The 22611-nt window shown below is 41.2% G+C and overlaps 1 protein-coding gene across 2 annotated transcripts in view; it reads left to right on the top strand.

The window, feature by feature from the left end:
• The first annotated feature begins 4103 nt into the window (after positions 1–4103).
• STRN (striatin) overlaps positions 4104–22611 on the top strand; it is a 108846-nt gene continuing 90338 nt past the window's right edge. The window contains exon 1 of one of the 2 annotated variants that reach the window (XM_084624412.1): positions 4104–4478. In XM_084624412.1, the coding sequence (XP_084480538.1) occupies positions 4203–4478 (276 nt within the window). In that variant the 5' untranslated portion in view covers positions 4104–4202. The remainder of the gene's footprint in view (positions 4479–22611) is intronic. The other variant, XM_084624413.1, reaches the window with a different exon arrangement.

Raw genomic sequence — 22611 nt, 5'->3', positions numbered from 1 at the left:
ACATAAATCAGGGGCCCTTCCTATATAGGTTTGTTGTGTCATACAACCTATAGGGCTTTCATAATGAATGTAGGTATGTTTCTATCCCTCCATCTTTGCTGTTCATTCAGGTGTTCCTGTAACAAGTCAATGTACAAGTTATTTATAAAATTTGAGAAGTGGATCCTAAAATTTCTATTGTTTGAACCTCACAATAGGAAATGAGTAGTAATCAGAATTTAATTGTATGATTAATATTTGGCTGAAATAGGTATGGATTCTGATCTTGCCGTAGGCATTTACCCATCTCTTTCTTCTAAATAGCCACGGTGATAGCCCTTCCTTTGAGCGCCTATGCAAGGGGAAGGGAAAGATCAACTGTAATGAAAACCAATTAACTAAGAACAAGGTAGTTCTTTCACCTTGTCACAGTGAGTTTATGCAAACCCTTTAACATAATGTTATGTTTAGAAAAGTTTTTAATTCAGAATTGTTCTTGACCATTATTCAAGATCACAAAGGATGGTGTGAGCCCTATGTTCCTGCAAACAGTTATGATAGGATGTATCTTTACTCCCACACTTTGTTCCACTAACGTAATAGGACTAGACATGAGTGTAAAGACACATGGAGTAATGAACTGTTTATAGAATGAAGCCCAAAGTGAGCAGGTCCTCAAGGAATCAATTCTGAAGCACTTAGAGGAGAGGAAAATGATCAGGAACAGTCAGTATGGATTCACCAAGGGCAAGTCATGTGACAAGGATGTGAAAAAATTGGAAAGCGTCCAGCGGAGGGCAGCAAAAATGATTAGGGGACTGGAACACATGATTTATGAGGAGAGGCAGAGGGAACTGGGATTGTTTAGTCTGCAGAAGAGAAGAATGAGGGGGGATTTGATAGCTGCTTTCAACTACCTGATTCCAAAGAGGATCGCTCTAGACTGTTCTCAGTGGTAGCAGATGACAGAACGAGGAGTAATGGTCTCAAGTTGCAGTGGGGGGAGGTTTAGGTTGGATATTAAGAAAAACTTTTTCACTAGGAAGGTGGTAAAGCACTGGAATGGGTTACCTAGGGAGGTGGTGGAATCTCCTTCCTTAGAAGTTTTTAAGGTCAGGCTTGACAAAGCCCTGGCTGGGATGATTTAGTTGGGGATTGGTCCTGCTTTGAGCAGGGGGTAGGACTAGATGACCTCCTGAGGTCCCTTCCAACCCTGATATTCTATGATTCTATGAAAGAGTGGCAGCAAAGAATTATTTGTTTTATTCTTTCTTTCTGTACATAGTGATTAAGTTAATTAAAATTTACAATATAATTCATAATTTCAAAGATGAAACACTAAAAGCTTGTTTGAATAAAAAAGTGCAAGCCTTTTAACATTTCATTAGAGAAGGCAAATTTCAAAATAAATGTCAGCAAGATTTTTAGAGAAACCAAACAAACATGTAAAACAGCTGGAAGTGAGAAAAACAATATGATGTGCTTTCTCTCATTGTTTCAAGTTAGTTTATGCTTACTGGGTTCCTATCCATGCCATGCAACAAACATCCCAATGAAATTTCTGGATTTTTTTTTTGTTGTTCATTGAGGACATGTCTTCCCTTCTGTCATGACATGAGCTATCTGCCAGTTTCTCTCTGCCTTGCCTGAATTAGCAGCAAGAATTCTTGTTGTTGTCTCCTAATTTCCCCTAAAATAGTCTTGTTTTACCCTAGCACTTTTTTTCCAGTCAGAATTGAATTTCTTACTAAACAAGATGGCTGGAAACTCAAAAAAGGCAAAGAAACAAATCTTAAAATGCAAGTTTAGAGCCAGCCAAGCAATAGTGGGAAGCTGTAGGAAGCCAGTTAAAAAAAAGTAAAATAGGAGAAAAATGTTAATTGACAGGAAAAAAGACAGAAAGAGATTGAGGGATAAGGGAAAGGCAGGTGCAGATGAAAAGAAAGGCTTTTTCTCCACCACATACAGACAAACTGGGTTCTCATGCTCATTTAGAAACAAACGTCTCAAGTTTTCCATCTACATTGTCCTGTCCGTTTCCTGCTCCTCAGGAAAAAAATGATTTTATATAATAATCTGGCACTAAACTACATTTGATTAAAAGGCGAAGTAACTTGGCATGCCTTCCTTGCTTTTGTTCTTCCTCTCTTTTCCTCTCTCTGCCTTTCCCAGGTTTCATGGTCTTTTTTCGGTGTCTGTTTTCCCCTGAATTAACTTCTTTCCACTTCCCCTCTCCATTTTTCTTCTCTCTCTCTCTCTACTCCTTCCTGTTTTTCTCACTGCCCTCCTTACTTTTGCTCCCTTTCTTGCTCCCTATGAGCTTGGTTTTCTCCAGCTCCTATTTTCTCTCACCTCTCCTGCTTTTTCCATCTTCTTTGCTATCCCTCATTCTCCTTTTCTCTCTCTCTCCATGCTCCTTCAGGTTTTTTTCCCTCTCAGGCTTAGGGCCCGGCAAGGAAGCAGGCAAGTACTGGCCTTCTGAAGAATAGATGCCCATCAGCGAACCGGAAATACTTGTTTGAGAAGCTCAGCAACACTCCTACTTTCTACAAAATATGGTGAAGGCTCTGGGACTATTCAGTGCCTTTACCACTGATGGGCCTGTACAAATGCTCAGCTTATGCTAAGACAGTATCATTGGTGACATATGGGTCTGTTGCTCACAGAGCTTGCAGCATTTTTAGTGGCATCACATGTTCTCAGCCTTTTTAGCTTTCTTCTGGATTTGGCAATGCCATTCCTTTTCAGCAAGGCTCCTTTCATTAATATCTCTATGTGAATCTGTAGTAGATCTCTGAGTGGGCCCAGGCTACGAGATAGGAAGCAAAGCCTCACACTGAGGGCCATGGCAGCTGCAGCAGAGTAGGAGGCTCTGGCTCTCCTCCTCCTTAAACACCAGCTGGTGAATCCATTGCCTAGGCCCAGCTTCTCAAGAGGAGCCAATTTTAGAAGTTTAGGCTCCCACTGTCCTTTCAGAGGAGGCTATGGTTCCCATGAGACTTCCTGCAATATGGTCCAGTGACCTTCCTCAGCATTCCCCTTTTAGGGAGAACAGAGCTTCCAGGACAAGCTTCCTTCTACTGCAGTTCTGGGGGGTGGCTTTACAGGTCTCAGCACTCCAGCTTTTTCTTCTGCTGCAGGGAAGAGCAGTCTTCAGAAGATCCTCCTGGGCTGAACCCTTACAGCACCACAGCTCTGCAAAACTACTCCTCCAGGCAGCTCATCTTAAGAGTTTTCCTCCCTGAGGCTGGGGAGGCAGGGACTGCGGTGCACTATAATTTTCAGTGCCCCAGTTCCCCAGCTCCATCCCCTTACAGTTGAGGAAACTGGCCCTTTCTACTCCAGCCCTTTTTTAATACTGTAGTTTTGTAACATGCTGGCTAAGCCCATGTCTACACTACAAAATTGTCAACCAACATACAGCCTCTGCAGTTATTAAATTGCTTGTGTGCACATGCTTGGCTCCTGGTGTTAGTGGTGCACATCCTCATCAGGAGCACTTTAATCTATTGTATTGTCAGTGTGGGGCATAGCGGGCTAACTCCTGAAAGCCAGTAACAATGCAGTAACGCTGACGCTGTGTTGAACTAACTACCTTGACTGACTTAACACCACCTCCTCAAACAGTGTAACTAAATCAGCACAGAGAGGCACTTACGTTAGTGGGAACCACATTTAAGTGAAGGCTGCTTACGTCGACCTAACCGTGTAGGGGGTGTAAACTGAGCCTCACGGGGTTATCTCCGTCCAGAACCTACTCGTCAGAGGCTACTGTAACCAGTGAGGGTTACGTGGATTCTCTCCTCCAGTCCCTGCTTTTGCGGGGTGGGAGGAGCGGAAGCGGGTGAGGGTCTGCCTGGAAGGCGCCTGCTGACTCCCAGCTCCTGGGGGCAGAGCACTTGTCTGCGGAGCTAACGCAGGGATGTTTTCCCAGTTACTCTAGTGTGATTTCCGTTTCTCACAAGTGGGGAGCAGCCGGCGACCGAGGGCGGGACAGAGTCCGACCCAGCCGGGTCTGCGCTCAGCTCCCCGGCAGAATGGCCCCAGAACTACATTTCCCAGAGTACCGCGGGCCGGGCCGGTGCGGATCGCGCGCTGGAATTGTCCCCGCCGGGCCCCGGTAGTAGCCGGCGGGGGTGTCCTGTCAGGCGGTGACGGCGGGCGGGCGCGCCCAGGTTGCTGCTGCTGCCGGGACGCGGCGGCTGCGGGCGGCGGCTCCGGCCATGGACGAGCAGGCGGGGCCCGGCGTTTTCTTCAGCAACAACAACAACAACAACGCGCTGCTGTTGCCGCCGGGCGGGGCCGGGCCGGGGCTGGAGCCGGGGGAGGCGACGGCGGCCGCGGCCGCGGGGGGCTCCTTGGCGGCGGCCGCCCCGGCCCCGGTGTCCGCGGCCCGGGCTCAGTACAGCGTCCCCGGCATCCTGCATTTCCTGCAGCACGAGTGGGGCCGCTTCGAGGCGGAGCGAGCCGAGTGGGAGGCGGAGCGGGCGGAGCTGCAGGTAACACCAACACCCCCCCGCGCTTTTTTTTTTTTTTTCCCCTCCTCTCCGGTCCGGCTCCGCTCGTCCCGCGTCTCCCGGGGCCTGCGCTCGACTCCCAGCGCCGCTCCCCAGCCCCGGCCGCCCCCCGTCTAGTGACTGCCGGGTCCGGCCGCTGCATGGTCCCGGGAGGCAGAGCCGGAGCCCCTCGGGCGCCCGCCGTCCCCTCCGGCGTCTGAACTGCCCCCGGGAAAAGGCAGCGCTGGTCGCTCCGGCCGCGCAGCGTGTGGGGGGCGTGACACCCGCGTCCCCTCAGCCGGACGCCCCCGCCCCGGGGCGTGGAGAGAGAGAGAGTGAGTCACTGTCTCAGCGGCTGAGGTGGTGGGGCGCTGAGCCTTGTGCGCCCCAGGGCTTGGCAGCCGGGGGCACCCCGGTCACAGCGGTGCCGGAAGTCTCTGTCATGTCCCCTGTCAGTTTCGCCTGTGACTTGTGGCTGTTCTGCGGAGCCCTGCTGCGCTGGGGCTTGGGGTGACCGGTCCCGCCCCTCTCTTATTTCTCCCATTTTATCCTCCCTTGTTTCTTTGAATCGCTTCAGTTTCTTTCTGCCTCTTTCTTAAACTGAAGGGGAGGGAGCAGGAGTGATGCAATGTACCCTTCTACTCTCCCTATGTGTCAGAATCTCTTGTGCTGAGAGAGGCTGAATCTGGGCCCTGTCTATCCTAGAATACCTGGGACCTTTAATTCTTCAGCAGTGGTAGCAATGATAGAAGGTGTAGTGGAGAAAAGAGCTTGGCCTTTTTATTTTCTACATTACAATTGTTGTTGTTGTTCCTGACCGAAGATGACGCTGACAACAGTTTTATGTCTTGTGAGTATGGCTGTGGCTAAAAAGACCGATGCGAGAGTGCCAATCCCTGCTACATGAAGCGCATAGGTAGCTGGATCCTAGGAAGAGATTACAATCTGTGTCTGCTGCTGTTTAGGACTCAGCCTCTGTGCCTCAAGATCCATATGGCGTTTAATCTCCTGTTGGATAACCCCTTCACTGACTACTGCTTATATTACTATTATATTGCTATTGTAGTATTGCAGAAGCTGTTGTGTAGTATATCAGAGTTGCTGCATAGTGAAGAAAGCATCTTAATTTTCCTGTGTAGACAAGGCCCAGAGCCTGTTAGCCTTCAGTTGGTCAGAGCAAGTTGCTAGATAGAGGACTCGCATCCTCCCTTCCCTTCCTGGGCTAAGGAGTTACAGCTCTAGTCAGGCACAAACTATCTAGAGCCACTATCAGGCCATGTCTACACTAGCGAACTTACAGCTGCACAGCTATACCAATGCAGCTGCGCTGCTCTAAGATCGCTCTTGTAGGTGCTCTATGCTGATGGGAAAAGCTTTCCCTCCGTACGTAGCTCTGTCCACACCAGCACTTCTGTCAGTGTAATTTATGTCAGTCTGAGGGGTGTGTTTTTCACACCCGTGAGTGACATAAGTTATACTGGCAAAAGTGCTAGTGTAGACATAGCCTCAGTGATTAGCATGCTGTAAGAACTGTAATAGGAGAGTAGGTTTTCCAACCATTTACAGATCAGTTGCAAGAATGAATCTCTTGTAGGTCACATCTCCAAATAACAGACTCCTAATAACTAACTAGTTGGTTCTCAAAGTGACCATATCTGAGATTTAGAACCTACCACACATTCCTCTTCTCTAGGTTTCCCTCTTTGTTTTCCGCTTCCTATCCCTTTGTCCTCTTTTCTCTTCATATCCCTTCCCCAACATGCAGCAGCACAGGCTGCTTCCCTGTTTTTTATAGGCAGGAAAATCTCCTGATTTTGTCAATCTCTCTGTTCCTGTGGGATTATCAAGAAGGTCTTCTGAACAGGATTGCAGGTGTGATGTTCTATGGTGATTCTCTTGCACAAGTTTTAAAAAGTGCTTGTGAGGACAAGGGAAAGAGAAGGATGGATGTAATTGAGTCTGACCTGAACTGATTGACCTTCATTGCAGAATTTGTAATTTAGTAATTGATTCATTAGCTATTTGTGTCTAATTAACAGAAACGTGTTGAAAATAACCTGTGTATTTGGGACAGATATAGTGAGCATGAGGCAGGCCACATGTTCAGTGAAATCCCATAAATAAGATTTGATTTGGGCAAACTTTATCTTGATAATCATATGATATGTATGTATTCACATTACAGTGTGCATCATAAATAAAATGGGCATGAGAGAAAAATGTCCACCTTGCAAAGACCTAATCGTGCCAAGCATTTTAATACTACTACTACTTTGCACTTATGTAGCATTCTTCATCAAGGGATCTCAAAACACTTTAAAAAGGTTGGTAAAGATGATTCCCCATTTTATACACTAGATGGAAAAACTGAAGTACAGAGGTTAAACTACTTGCCATCTTGTCACTGACAGACTTGGTAATATAACTAGGGCTGTCAAGTGATTAAAAAAAATTAATCGCACGATTAAACAATAATAGATACCATTTATTTAAGTATTTTTGGATGTTTTCTACGTTTTCAAATATATTGATTTCATTTACAACACAGAATACAAAATGTGCAGTGCTCACATTATATTTATTTTTGATTACAAGTATTTGCACTGTAAAAAACCAAAAACATAGTATTTTTCAGTTCACCTAATGCAAATACTGTAGTGCAATCTCTTTATTATGAAAGTTGAACTTACAAATGTAGACTTGTGTACAGAAAATAACTGCATTCAAAAATTAAACAATGTAAAACTTTAGAGCCTGCAAGTCCACTCAGTCTTACTCTTTGTTCAGCCAATCACTCAGAGAAACAAGCAGGAGATAATGTTGCCTGCTTCTTGTTTACAGTGTCACCTGAAAATGAGAACAGGCATTCTCATGGCACTGTTGTAGCCGATGCCGCAAGGTATTTACATGCCAGATGCGCTAAAGATTCATGTATCAGAGGGGAGCCGTGTTAGTCTGTATCCACAAAAACAATGAGGAGTCCAGTGGCACCTTAAAGACCAACAAATTTATTTGGGCATAAGCTTTCATGGGTAAAAAACCCACTTCATCAGATGCAGGTATTATTATACTGACACATGAAGAGAAGGGAGTTACCTTACAAGTGGAGAACCAGTGTTGACAGGGCCAATTCAATCAGGTTGGATGTGGTCCACTCCCAATACTTGATGAGGAGGTCTCAATACCAAGAGAGGGAAAGTTGCTTTTGTAGTGAGCCAGCCAATCCCTATTCAACCCCAAAATTAATGGTGTTAAATTTGTAAATGAATTTTAGTTCTGCAGTTTCTTTTTGAAGTTTGTTTTTGAAATTTTTTTGTTGAAGTATGGCTACTTTTAAGTCTCTTATAGAATGTCCAGGGAGACTGACGTGTTCTCCTACTGGCTTTTGTATGTTACTGTTCCAGATATCTAATTTGTGTCCATTTATTCTTTTACGTAGAGACTGTCCGGTTTGGCCAATGTACGTGGCAGAGGGGCATTGCTGGCATATGATGGCATATATCACATTAGTAGATGTGCAGGTGAATGAATCCCTGATGGTGTGGCTCATGTAGTTGAGTCCTCTGATGGTGTCGCTAGAGTAGATATGGGTACGTCCGTGCTGATGACGGATTCTGATTGATAACAACCCAAAGCAGTGCAGACCGACACATGTTCGTTTTCATTATCTGAGTCAGATGCCATCAGCACAAAGTTGATTTTCTTTTTTGGTGCTTCACATTCTGTAGTTTCCTCATCGGAGTGTTGCTCTTTTAAGACTTTTAAAAGCATGCTCCACACTTCGTCCCTCTCAGATTTTGGAAGGCATTTCAGATTCTTATACCTTGGTTCCAGTGCTGTAGCTATTTTTAGAAATCTCACATTGGTATCTTCTTTGCATTTTGTCAAATCTGCAGTGAAAGTGTTCTTAAAATGAACAACATCCGAGACTGCTATAACATGAAATATATGGCAGAATGCGGGTAAAACAGAGATGGGGACATAAAATTCTCCCCCAAGGAGTTCAGTCACAAATTTAATTAACGCATTATTCTTTTAACGAGCGTCATCAGCATGGAAGCATGTCCTCTGGAATGGTGGCAGAAGCATGAAGGGACATCAAATGTTTATCATATCTGGCATATAAATACCTTGCAATGCCAGCTACAAAAGTACCATGCAAGTGCCTGTTCTCAATTTCAGTTGACATTGTAAATAAGAAGAGGGCAGCATTATCTCCTGTAAATGTAAACAAACTTGTTTCTCTTAGAGGTTGCTGAACAAGAAGTAGGACTGAGTGAACTTGTAGGCTCTGAAGTTTTACATCGTTTTGTTTTTGAGTGCAGTTATGTAACAAAAAAGTCTACATTTGTAAATTGCACTTTCACGATACAGAGATTGCACTACAGTACTTGTATGAGGTGAATTGAAAAATGCTATTTCTTATGTTTATCTTTCACAGTGCAAATATTTGTAATCAAGAATAATATACACTTTGATTTCAGTTACAATTACAATATATATATTGTAGTCTGTGTTGTAACTGAAATCAAAGTGTATATTATTCTTGATTACAAATATTTGCACTGTGAAAGATAAACATAAGAAACAGCATTTTTCAATTCACCTCAAAGTGTATATTATTCTTGATTTTATATATAAAATCATATATATATTATATATATATAAAAACACATCCAAAATATTTAATAAATTTCAATTGGTATTCTATTGTTTAACAGTGCAATTAATTTTTTTGTGTTAATTCTGTGAGTTAACTGCAATTAATCGACAACCCTAAATATAACCTATTTTTTCTGACTACTAGTTATCTGCTTCATCCCCTGGGCCTGCTGCCTCTGTGCCAAAGCATCTCAATAAGGTTATAATTAGCTTTGATTGGCACTGCCACAAGCTGTAAAAACATTTATCTGCTAGAGAGTGATACTCAAAAAGGTGTGAAATTCTTTGCAACCTTTGTAAAACTCAAAGAAATTATTTCCTATCTGACAATTTATAAATGATTGCTGTCTGATCTGTATTTTGTGCTGCTGGGAAATGGCTGTTGGAAATTAATTGATCCATATAGCTGAATTACAAACAGTGTTAATTAAAACCAAATTCCACTGACTTCTGAAGCCTTCCAGCTGGCCTATATATACGGAAATGTTTAATAGAATAATAGAAGTTTGAGGTCATATAGTTTATCTTTCTCTTGATGCCAAATTGTTCTTTATTGTACATTCACTAGTTTTTCATCCAGCCTAGCTTTAGATGTTAAACTATCACTTTTCTTGGGAGACTGTTCTGTGCTCCTGATATTACATGATTTTCTTTCTCAATTTTATCTTATTTCACATAGGCTTCTTGTGCTTGTCTAACTCCTCACATACTATGGTATTTACACCCTTCAGGTAGTGTATAGTGTTATCATGTTTTCCTTTGCCTTCCCTTCTGTAGTCATACCCTAGCCAAGCTACACTTATTCAGGTTTTTTTTAATCTCCTCATAAATCAATCCCACTATGATCCCTGTTCACTTGTGGTGGTGGTATCTAAACTTCCTCTGATTTGCTAAATACTTTCATTGTAATGAGATTCCCAGAATGAAATGCAGTATTCCATACCCACTCACACCAAAGCCAAACAGAAAGATTGTTACCTTTCTATTGCATCCGTTCCCTTGCACAAGTTTAAAAAAGAAATGCTTGTGGGGACAAGGGAAACAAGTAGGACATGATTCTGACCTGGAGTGATTGACCTTAATTGCGGAATTTGTCATTTAGTAACTTGATACAACTAGATAATGAATCAGTTAACAGAAACAACTGTTAAAAATACCCTGTGTTTTGGCATAGATATAATATGCTCATTAGGCAGGCAACATACAGTGGAATTCCATAAATAGATTGATTTGGCAAACTTTGTCTTGATATTCATATGTATGTATTCATGATTAGGACCCTACCAAATTCATGACCATGAAAAATGCTTCCTGGATTGTGAAATCTGGTCTCCCTCTGTGAAATAGGTCTTTTGTGTGCTTTTACCCTATACTATACAGATTTAATGGGGGAGACCAGCTTTTCTCAAATTGGGGGTCCTGACCAAAAAGGGAGTTGCAGGGGGGTCGCAAAGTTATTTTGGGGGGGTCACGGTATTGCCACCCTTACTTCTGTGCTTCCTTCAGAGCTGGGTAACCAGAGAGTGGCGGCGGTTGGCCAGGTACCCAGCTCTGAAAGCAGCATCCCATCACCAGCAGTACAGAAGTAAGGGGAGCAATACCATACCATGCCACCCTTACTTCTGCACTGCTGCCTTCAGGACTGGGCAACCGGAGAATGGTGGCTGCTGACTGAGGGCCCAGCTCTGCAGGCAGCAGCACCGAAGTAAGGGTGGCAATACCATACCATGCCATCCTCACTTCTGTGCTGCTGCTGGCAGCATCTCTGCCTTCACACCTGGGCTCCCCACCAGCAGTCGCAGCTCTCCAGCTGCCCAGCTCTGAAAGCAGGGCTGCCGCCAGCAGCAGCAGCACAAAAGTACCACAACCCCACTACTTGTGACCACCCCACAGCTCCTTTTTGGGTCAGGATCCCTACAATTACAACACTATGAAATTTCAGGTTTAAATAGCTGAAATCATGCAATTTGCTATTTTTAAAATCCTGTGACCGTGAAATTGACCAAAATGGATAGTGAATTTGGTAGGGCCCTATTCATGATACAATGTACCTCACAAATAGAATATGCATAAGAGAAAAAAATTCCATCTTGCATGATGGGATGTTTCTGCAAATTGCTCATGCTTTCATTTAAGGTTTCTAACATCTTGCATAGCAAGCTCTTTTCTAATTTGCTGTTCCACCTGTTGGATGTTCTCAGTATTAGTTTTTCCCAGTTTAGCCTTCCCATCAAGAATCTCCAAAAAATGTACTAGCTTACATTTTTCAAGTTCAGTCTTAGTTTGTGATCTGCCCCCGTTGTCATCTTTCTTGTGTCATTTCTCTCTTTGCTGGGATTCTTAACATATATGCATTAATATCACTTGCAAATTTAATGAATATGGAGTTTATTCCCTCTTCTGATTAATGAAGATATTCAGTAAGATCAGAACTAACACAGATTCTTGCATGACTCCAATAGATGCATATCCCCTAATTATATACTTTGCCATTATACTGTTGCCATTTGCTTACAGATATTTACAGTAGAACCTCAGAGTTATGAACAACTCAGGATTGGAGGTTGTTCGTAACTCTGAAATGTTCATAACTCTGAACAAAACATTATGGTTGTTCTTTCAAAAGTTTACAACTGAACATAGACTTAATACAGCTTTGAAACTTTACTACGCAAAAGAAGAAGGTTTCATTTAAATTAAGATGGTTAAAAGCAGCAATCTACTTACCTTTTTTGAACTTTTGAATTTTTTTGAATTTTTTGAACTTTTCCTTTTATTTTTTTTAGTAGTTTACATTTCACACAGTACTGTATTTGTTTTTTGTTTTGTCTCTGCTGCTGTGTGTTTGCGTACTTACGGTTCCAAATAAGGTGTATGGTTGACCGGTCACTTTATAACTCAGGTGTTCATGATTTTGGGGTTCTGCTGGAGTGAGTTTTCAGCACACATGAGTATTCATGTGTGAGCAGATTTAACTAATGCAGAGAGTAAGATGTTGTGAGACGCTGTCAAATATTTTACTGAAATTAAGTATTAATCAGCTTCATTCCCTTCATCCTGTTTTGTTTTTTGATAGTATTGCAAAATGTAATTTGTTCTTATAGCTTATTCTGTTATCTTTTAGTTTGGTGATTATTATTGGAAATGGAAGCTAGATTTATAGAGCAGAATTGATACAATTGCACATCAATTTTTGAAAATCGGTACTAACTTTTCTTAGATTCTTCTGGGGTAACTGTTTTTCTCCATCAGTTTTCAGAAATAATTGTTCATTGTGATTGTGTTTTTTACTTAAATTAAATTTTACTTAGATTAGATTTTTTACTCTTAAAATTTACACTATTTACAACAGACAACTCTTTTTATAAAAAGAGAACAGTTGTACTTTTGGGAGTAGTGGAACCTCCTTATGGACAAACACTTAGGGACAATGCTCTCTTACTAACATGTTGACCACATGTCAGATATTAATGAGTAAAACAACTAAAAAGATAAGGGTTAAGCTTTGTCAGAGATTAAAATGGTTTTAAGTGGTAACAAACAGCTGGTGTGAAAGGATACTGTTTGAATTGGAGAAAAGTGATAGAGGAGCATCTTGGAGGTTAGTATTGGGATCAATGTTCTGTAATACTAGCTGATCTCTAGGGGTTGGGGAGAAGCACTGATGGTTGGAATCGTGACAGAGAGAGCTCCTCGCTGTTTCCCTCTTCTGCTATAAAACAGAAGCAGTGTCTAGTGAGTGCAGTAGCATTGTGCCATTCCAGGCAACTGCGTTATAGTAGTCAGGAGATGGGGGTAATCAAATGGATGAGAATGGCTATTTATATTTTTGAGAACAGTATTTGACTTTAAAAAATATTGCACATATATTGTTTCCTGACTTTCAGGTGATACCATATAAATAAACTGGTGCAGAATTACATCCTTTTATTGCAAATTTAATTCAGTCAAACTTTGAAAAAGTAAAACTATTAGTCTTGAAATGGATAGTGAGTTGATGAAGTTGATTTAGTTATTTTAAAAGTTTAAAATTTCAGATGAATTTAAGTATTTTGGGACTTTGAACAGAATAATGGAAGACTAAATAAAATTTGCAGAAATCAGATATTATATAATATTAACCCCCACCACCACCACCTACCCAAAACAAAAAAAAAAACAAACCCCAAACTTCTTATATGCTGATGAGAACTGAACTTTTGGGACCCTTTGGGGAAGGTGATTTGGCAAAAGTCTTGGATAACTCATTGAAAATGTTTGCTGAATAAGAAGCAATCGCTTAAAAAGGCAAACAATGGTTGGGTTAATAGTTTTTGGAGGGATAAAAATATGGAAGATTGACAGTGTCCAATGTTTTAGTTTCTTAAGCAAGTGGAGACTGAAGTGCTCCAAAGAAGTGAAAAGAAGATGGAGAAGATTGGAAAATGACAAGAGGTTGCAAGAGCTACATTTATTTAGTCTGGAAAGATGCTAGATGGGCCATAAAGTAATTGAAAAATTATTAACAGTGAAGGGAAATGTGCCAGTTGCAGACGTTGTAATTAGCGCATTAACCTGAAGCAGAGGAGGAAAGGTTTTCTTATTTCATTGGTTTGGGTTTTTTGTTGATCAGCTCTCACAAATGAGCACTTGCACTCATGAGTAGTAGCCTCATCTAAGACATGGGACTACTTGTGCAAGTAACTGTTCACCAGTGTGAGTAAGGAGTCACACTCTAGCCCCCCAAAATGTACAGGCTTGATTGTTAGGTGCAGAGGAAAATTTAAGAACTAAATCACTTCTGAATATAATTTGAAGGGATTATCAAGGCCCTTCATATCGCTGCCCCCTCTTATATGTTCTTTTTTTTATTGCATCAGTACCCAATGACTGTCCACTTTTCTCACCACCGTCTTTGAACCTTCTCCCAAGGTTGGGCCCAAGACCTGTTAAGCTTATGATTTAAAGACCTGTATGAACCCATTAATACTGTGTGCAGTTCTGATCTCTCATTAAGAAAGATGAATTCAAACGTTAACACAGAAGAGCTCCTAGGATGATCTAAGGAATGAAAAACCTACATTATGACAGGAGACTCAAAGAGCTTTGCTTGTTTAGCCTCACCAAAAGAAGGCTGAGGGGAGATTTGATTGCTCTATATAAATACATCAGAGGGATGAATACCAGGAAGGGAGAGGAGTTATTTAAGTTACACACCCACGTGGACACAACAACAAATGGATATAAATTGGCCATCAACAAGTTTAGGCTTGAAATTAGGCAAAGGTTTCTAACCATTAGAGGAATGAAGTTCTAGAACAGCCTTCCAAGGGGAGCAGTGGGGGTAAAAAACCTAACTGACTTCAGGATTCAGCTTGATAAGTTTTTATGGAGGAGACGGTATGACAGGACTGCCTACAATGGCATGTGGCCCATCGGCAACTGCCAGTAGCAAAAATCCCCAGCGTCTGGAGATGGGAAACTAGATGGTAAAGGCTCTGAGCTACTACAGAGAATTTTTTCCTAGATATCTGCCCGGTGGGTCTTGCCCACATGCTCAGGGTCTAACTAATTGCAATATTTGGAGTCAGGAAGGAATTTCCCCCCAGGTCAGATTGTCAGAGACCAGGAGATCAGACTAGATGATCACGATGGTCCCTTCTGACCTTGAAGTCTGAGTCTGTTTTTATTGTTCAAACTGTTTCTTACAGAAATGGCTCTACAGAGTAATTAACATTGTGAATATGGTTTTGTAACTTTTTTTAATGTATATAGATCACATTAAGGATCACAAATTTTGTTGTCTTCCCAAACTGTTGTACAAGTCATAAACATTATTTTCACTGTTGTAAATATTCCCTTAAAATATCATCAAATGTTCATGATTTTGGTACAGAATGCATTGTTGAATATTACTGACATGCCAAGGGTAGAATATAGTTAGTACCTGTAAGTAAAGATAAAAACTGAAATTTCCCACATGGTAACACTACACTCAGTACATAGTTCAAAGAGCTAAGTGTGTATTTTTGTAGTGTGTATTTGTAGTCTGTGTATTGATACGTGATACATACATTTTTCGTTGATATCTTACATATTTAAAGTCTGTTCTCCTCAGTAGTCATTTTATATTGTCTGCACTAACTGGAGCTGTAACATGACACTTACATTGGGGGATAGATCCTTTTTGTCTATGTCGTCTGACCAAGAAATTCTAATTGTAGGTATGCTCCAGAAGCACATCTTCATTAAATCTCTTTTGAGACTGAAGTTTTATTTACTACTTCTAGGATGGACCGTGTGAAATTCCCAAGACCACAAGAATTTTATAAATTTCTCTTACATCGTGATTCAATATTAAAAGCAAACAATATGTGAGTGTCTAATCTTTAATTTGTATGCACGCAGACTTATATGAGCGAGATGAGAAATCAGAAAGCTACCTACTCACTGTATTAGCATAATGATTCAGGCCCTCATGGCCTGTCAGGCTGCCCATCTTATTTTGCCTGTCAATCCTTCATTCCCACCTTTCTCAGTGAGTTCTAGACATCCTCTGGCTTGGAAGGAGGAAAGAGAGATTGTGATTGTTTCTATATTTAAATACTTGTGAGATGTTCAGATACTAAAGTGATCTTACTCCAGTGGATTAAGTATCTCCAATATCTAGGCTTCCTAATAGGTTTTGGACTCTCTTGAAGTGAAAAGGTGACTCCTCTTCCATCACAGCACTGTTTCATTAACATAATTATTCAGTGTTTATACAGGTGTAGTTTCCTGGGCAGCAAGATAAGTCACTTTCTCCTACCACAGTCCCTTTAAAAAAAAAAACCCCTTAATTATGTGTTCAGATTTAATTCATTATTGCAAGGACTTATTTGTTCGTATGTGATGACCCCCACAGAAGCTTATAGAATGCAGTACTCATTTTTTGTGGGAAAATACATAGTTTGGACTCAAATTCTATTGCATATTTCTGCCTTTCCCCTTTACAATGGTTGTCTCTCCTGCTGAAGTTAGGCCATTATAGGTATATCTACACAACATTTTAGAATGAACAGGACTGGGTCAACAAGACTTGGGATAGCGGGAATCACATTAGTGCTCTAAAAACAGCAGTGTACACAGTGCTTTGAAGTTGCAGCTCTGGGTCTGAAGCCTGGGGGTGGGGGCTTCAGAACCCAGCTTCAGAGCTCAAACTCCAGCCTGAGCCACAACTTCCAAGCACTATTTATATACTATACAGCTATTCTTAGAGCGCTAGCATGAACCCCGCTAGCCCAACTCTGTCAACCCAGGCTGGGAGGCTTGTTTCAGAATGCTGTGTAGACCTATCCAGAGTGTATCTTTCTAGTTTCCTTGCAGACACACTATTGGGGCTGGTTCAATTGTTCACGTTTTGTTAGTGAGGCCACCTATGATCTGTTCTAATTTGCCTTGCCCTAACCTGAGCAGTCAACTGTTCCTTTCCTGAGCTTCCACGATGTTAGTTTAAATGTTAGCATCAACCCATCTGATCTATGATCTCCATTCTACCCTGCTCAGTGTGGGACTTTATGCAATAAGTTTAAATGGAAGTATGTTTGAAATTCTTACATCTGGACTTTGGCTCATTATGTACTGTATTTTTTGTGTTATGTATGTCATTCCTGTCATTGTCTATTCTGTTAATACCATATTTATTTAGATATTCTTCTTTGGACTTTCTGCGTATACACAGGTTTCAGACTGGTAGCTGTGTTAGTCTGTATCAGCAAAAACAACGAGGAGTCCTTGTGGCACCTTAGAGACCAACAAATAAATGTCAGGTTTCAGAGTAACAGCCGTGTTAGTCTCTATTCGCAAAAAGAAAAGGAGTAGCTCAAATAAATTGGTTAGTCGCTAAGGTGCCACAAGTACTCCTTTTCTTTTTACAAATAAATGTGTTAGTCTCTAAGTTGCCACAAGGACTCCTTGTTGTTTTTGTGTATACACAGTATGCTGATGAGCATGTCGATAGTGCTTAAAACAAATTAGAGCCCTCCAATTAAATAAAACTTGCAGAAATGATTAAACAACTATAAGGATTTGGTTTGAGGAATGATTAAGAGAGCTGAATATATAAAGCTTGGCTAACCAATTATTTAATATTTGAAGGTAAGAGCAATTATTTACAGTAGTGGTAGCCTATAGTTAGCAGGGTGAATAAAGGAAAACCTGATTGACTAGAGAAAATTCTTCATAGTCAAATCCATTTGATTTGCCTGAGACATTTAAAACTAGGTTGAACAAAGTATTAGGAATAAATCAGTAAACCTGCACTGCTAGAGGGAAGGACTGGCTGACCTCTTAGGCTCTTTTGTCTGTAATTTCTGTGAAAGAAGTTATTTGAAGAAAACTGAATCTGTCAGTTCATATTGATGATTGTTAGTGAGTCTAAGTAATTCATTTTCACAAGCATCTGCTTACAGTAAGCGAAACACTTTACCTACATCACAGGTTTATTTCAGAATATGACCCAACAAGCTGAAATCAGTGGCAAAAGATACATTTTAACTGGATGAACTAATGGACTAGTGGTTATCTCTGTGGGGTATTGAGTATCTATCTGCTCCACATAATTAACACTGCATTTTCTGAGGTGAATGAGGTACAGAATTTAATATATATCTCCTTGTTTAAATTTATGGTTTTATTTTAGTGATTCTCTTATACCTTTTTTAATTATCTTAAGCCACAATAGACACTATTGCAAACATCTTCCTTTCCGATCCATAATGGTTGTCTCTCCTGCTGAAGCTAGGCCACTATGGGTATGTCTACACAATATTTTGGAATGAGCAGGAGTGATTCCCCCTCCGACAGTCTGGGTTAACAATACTTGGGCTACTAGGAATCACATTAGTGCTCTAAAAATAGCTGTGTAGAAGAGAAAAGTTCAGATTTCATGGCCATAAAATTATTGTTCAGCATTGACAAAATTCTTGGCACTCTGCAGGTCAACAATTAAAGATAGTCCTTGCCCCAAAGTCCTGTTTCTGAAATTTTAAGCAAATGTTGGAAAGCACAGAGGAGAGCTGAGCTATTAAGGTAGACTATTTCTCATCAGTACATAGTATGTAATAATACACAGTTGTTTTAGCCAACGTACTGTGCATTGGACCTGTGCACTTAAATGACCTTAAGGTGCAAAGAAGCATGTGTGAGAAGTCTACATTAAAATGGTAATAAATCATAAGCAAGAAATGCTACCGTTTTTGGATGGGTTTCCAGTAGTAGCTACCTAAAAATCAATTAGGTTTGAAATGTTTTAATGTATTCGTAGTATAGGGTTTTTTTTTTTTACTATTATTTATTAGCATTGGCCTAGATCAACTTACATTTCCACTTAGACTTCAAAAATGTTATACAGACAAATTTAGCTTTCATGTGTTTGGTGATCCCTTCACCCCCCATCAGTCTCTCTAGTCCATTCACACTTCTCCAATTTTGTGAGTTATGTATTCATGCTGAGGACCAGAAACAATGCCCTAAATTTCAAAAATATTAAAGATGTTTGTAAAACAGGTCTGTGATAAGAGTCCCAGTCGAGACTAAGAAGTTTTTTTTGTTACTAGAATAACCTGCTTCTTGGAGGAGATTTTAGTGTTGGCAATGCAACATTTTTAACCAGTTAAGTGGGAAAAGAAGAGAGGGGAGAGAACCTTCTTCATTTTCAGAGGAGGTGGGGAGGACTGAAAATTCTAAGATTTTTGTATGTATTTTCATATTCTAAGTATGTGCTGGATGTGATGCAGGACTGAATGTTCAGTGATTGAGTTAGTCTAGATTAACCTGTTGATCTTTGCTGTTTAAACACCTTTAGCAAGATTGTTCTCAAAACATGGAAGGTTCTTTTTCCAATCAAGTTCACTGTAGAATTTGGAGTGAGTAAATAATCCAATTGCAAATTAGAAATTAATATTTTTTGTTTGCTAGACAGCACCTTCATCTTGCTTCTTGGCTATAACTCACTGTGTTTTGCTTTTCATCAGCTGCTGTAAAATTACAGGACCTGTACTGGGTGTAAACCTGAAACAAGCTGTTGTGAATTTGTTGCAGGCCACATGGAGTACTTGGGGGACCATTCTTAGTGGACTGAACACAGGAATGAGAGCCAAAGACCTCTGGGTTATAATTCTGATTTTTGACAAATGACTTCTATGTGTACCAGTCTGTGAAATGGGTATAAACTAGTACTTCATGGGCGTTTTGCAAAGAGAATTAATTAATGCTTGGACAGCTCTTGAATAAATGAAAAGATTTATATAATTACGGAGTATTACTAATAATGGAACATCTCTTTTTAAGTTGGAGCAATTCCAGAAACATCCCATAAAGCCACATGTGGATGCGTGAAATTGATACCAAACACAAATAATTTGTGTGTGTCGAAACTCATAGCCCAAATGTAGCTTCCCTGCCTCTTCCTGACTATCCCATTTTAAAGGTAAACTGCAGATAGTTTTCTTTTTTGCTCTTTTATGATATCGGGGGATTTGTTAACAAAAATCTTAAAGATGCTATGTTTTTTTTAACTTAAATCTGTGGAGGGGGATGAGAATTTCAGATCCTGTGAATTTTAGGGTCTGGAGTTTTTGTTAATGTAAAGTTTTCTGCAAATTCTAAGCTTTAATTTAAAAAGATCTTACATTTTAATCTTTACGTAGCCCTCCTAATACAACTTTGTAAAAATATTGTTTGTAGCAAAATAGTACAAAAAGTGTGACCTTACCCCTGGCCACTCTAAGTTTCGATGTAGTGTGAACTTCAAAGCATACTGGACCATTTTACAATAGCAGACAAAACATCTGACAAAGGTTAGACTGCTGATGTGCTGAGACCACTGCTTGTCGTGCTGACTAATACTGACTCCTTGTACTCCCCTTCTGTGTGTATCTGTTTTGTCTCTTGTCTTATACTTAGATTGTAAGTTTTCTGGGTCAGCCGCTGTCTTTTTTGTTCTGCTTGTACAGCACCTAGCGCAATGAAATCCTGGTCTGGACTGGGTATCGTAGGCACTACAGTAAAAGAAATAATAATAAAGCATGACAGTTTCCCCCTGCTCCCCTTAAAGTAAATTAGAAGTAAAATGTTCTTGTTCCCTGAGATTTTCATCCTCCTCAACAGCACCGAAGTGTGGGGGATGGGATTGTTCTACTATGTTCTGGAAAGTCTCATCTATGTACCTCTCTGTCTCCCTTAGCTCCCCCAGTTCAACCACTCAGATCTTAAAAGCCCATACTTGGTATGTGAGGGCAATGAGTTGCTTGCACCTGCCCACAAGGCAGGTAAACATACATGCTGGATTCAGTGCAGTAAACTTGAGAGCCCCCATTCTGCTGTTGGACTTCTGCCTGCATTATTTTACTCTTGCAGAGGTTTTTTTTGCTATTTTTTTGAAAGGGTATTTGGCCTAAATTTAGACTGTTTGTTAGGTGTATCTCATTCCCCCTCTAAGTGTGTGTCCACACCCTGACCGATGTAACAGTGGTGATACAACTCCCAGTGTGAAAGCAGCTATGTTGTTGGAACTGTTTCAGAGTAACAGCCGTGTTAGTCTGTATTCGCAAAAAGAAAAGGAGTACTTGTGGCACCTTAGAGACTAACCAATTTATTTGAGCATAAGCTTTTGTGTGCTACAGCTCACTTCATCAGATGCATACTGTGGAAACTGCAGAAGACATTATATACACAGAGACCATGAAACAATACCTCCTCCCACCCCACTCTCCTGCTGGTAATAGCCCATCCAAAGTGACCACTCTCCTTACAATGTGTATGAAAATCAAGGTGGGCCATTTCCAGCACAAATCCAGGTTTTCTCACCCCCCCGCCCCCAAAAAACACACACACACAAACTCTCTCTGTAGTGTCCAGGAAGTGGATCTCTTGTGTGGACTGGACCAGGCTGAGGTTGATGGTGGGATGGAAATTGTTGAAATCATGATGGAATTCCTCAAGGGCTTCTTTTCCATGGGTCCAGATGATGATGATGTGATCAATATAGCGCAAGTAGAGTAGGGGCGTTAGGGGACGAGAGCTGAGGAAGCGTTGTTCTAAATCAGCCATAAAAATGTTGGTATACTGTGGGGCCATGCGGGTACCCATAGCAGTGCCGCTGATCTGAAGGTATACATTGTCTCCAAATGTAAAATAGTTATGGGTAAGGACAAAGTCACAAAGTTCAGCCACCAGGTTAGCCGTGACATTATCGGGGATAGTGTTCTTGACGGCTTGTAGTCCATCTTTGTGTGGAATGTTGGTGTAGAGGGCTTCTACATCCATAGTGGCCAGGATGGTGTTATCAGGAAGATCACCGATGGATTGTAGTTTCCTCAGGAAGTCAGTGGTGTCTCGAAGGTAGCTGGGAGTGCTGGTAGCGTAGAACAACGCTTCCTCAGCTCTCGTCCCCTAACGCCCCTACTCTACTTGCGCTATATTGATGACATCTTCATCATCTGGACCCATGGAAAAGAAGCCCTTGAGGAATTCCACCATGATTTTAACAATTTCCATCCCACCATCAACCTCAGCCTGGTCCAGTCCACACAAGAGATCCACTTCCTGGACACTACAGTCCTAATAAACAATGGTCACATAAACACCACCCTATACCGGAAACCTACTGACCGCTATTCCTACCTACATGCCTCCAGCTTTCACCCTGACCACACCACACAATCCATCGTCTACAGCCAAGATCTGCGATACAACCGCATTTGCTCCAACCCCTCAGACAGAGGCAAACACCTACAAGATCTCTATCAAGCATTCTTACAACTACAGTACCCACCTGCGGAAGTGAAAAAACAGATTGATAGAGCCAGAAGAGTTCCCAGAAGTCACCTACTACAGGACAGGCCTAACAAAGAAAATAACAGAACGGCACTAGCCGTCACCTTCAGGCCCCAACTAAAACCCCTCCAACGCATTATTAAGGATCTACAACCTATCCTAAAGGATGACCCAACACTCTCACAAATCTTGGGAGACAGGCCAGTCCTTGCCTACAGACAGCCCCCCAACCTGAAGCAAATACTCACCAACAACCACATACCACACAACAGAACCACTAACCCAGGAACCTGTCCTTGCAACGAAGCCCGTTGCCAACTGTGCCCACATATCTATTCAGGGGACACCATCACAGGGCCTAATAACATCAGCCACACTATCAGAGGCTCGTTCACCTGCACATCCACCAATGTGATATATGCCATCATGTGCCAGCAATGCCCCTCTGCCATGTACATTGGTGAAACTGGACAGTCTCTACGTAAAAGAATAAATGGACACAAATCAGATGTCAAGAATTATAACATTCATAAACCAGTCGGAGAACACTTCAATCTCTCTGGTCACACAATTACAGACATGAAGGTTGCTATCTTACAACAAAAAAACTTCAAATCCAGACTCCAGCCAGAAACTGTTGAATTGGAATTCATTTGCAAATTGGATACTATTAATTTAG

Source organism: Lepidochelys olivacea (genome assembly GCF_965140295.1).
Source record: "Lepidochelys olivacea isolate rLepOli2 genome assembly, chromosome: 3".
NCBI classification, from domain to species: Eukaryota; Metazoa; Chordata; order Testudines; family Cheloniidae; genus Lepidochelys; species Lepidochelys olivacea.
This window is presented reverse-complemented; position numbering and strand designations above follow the sequence as displayed.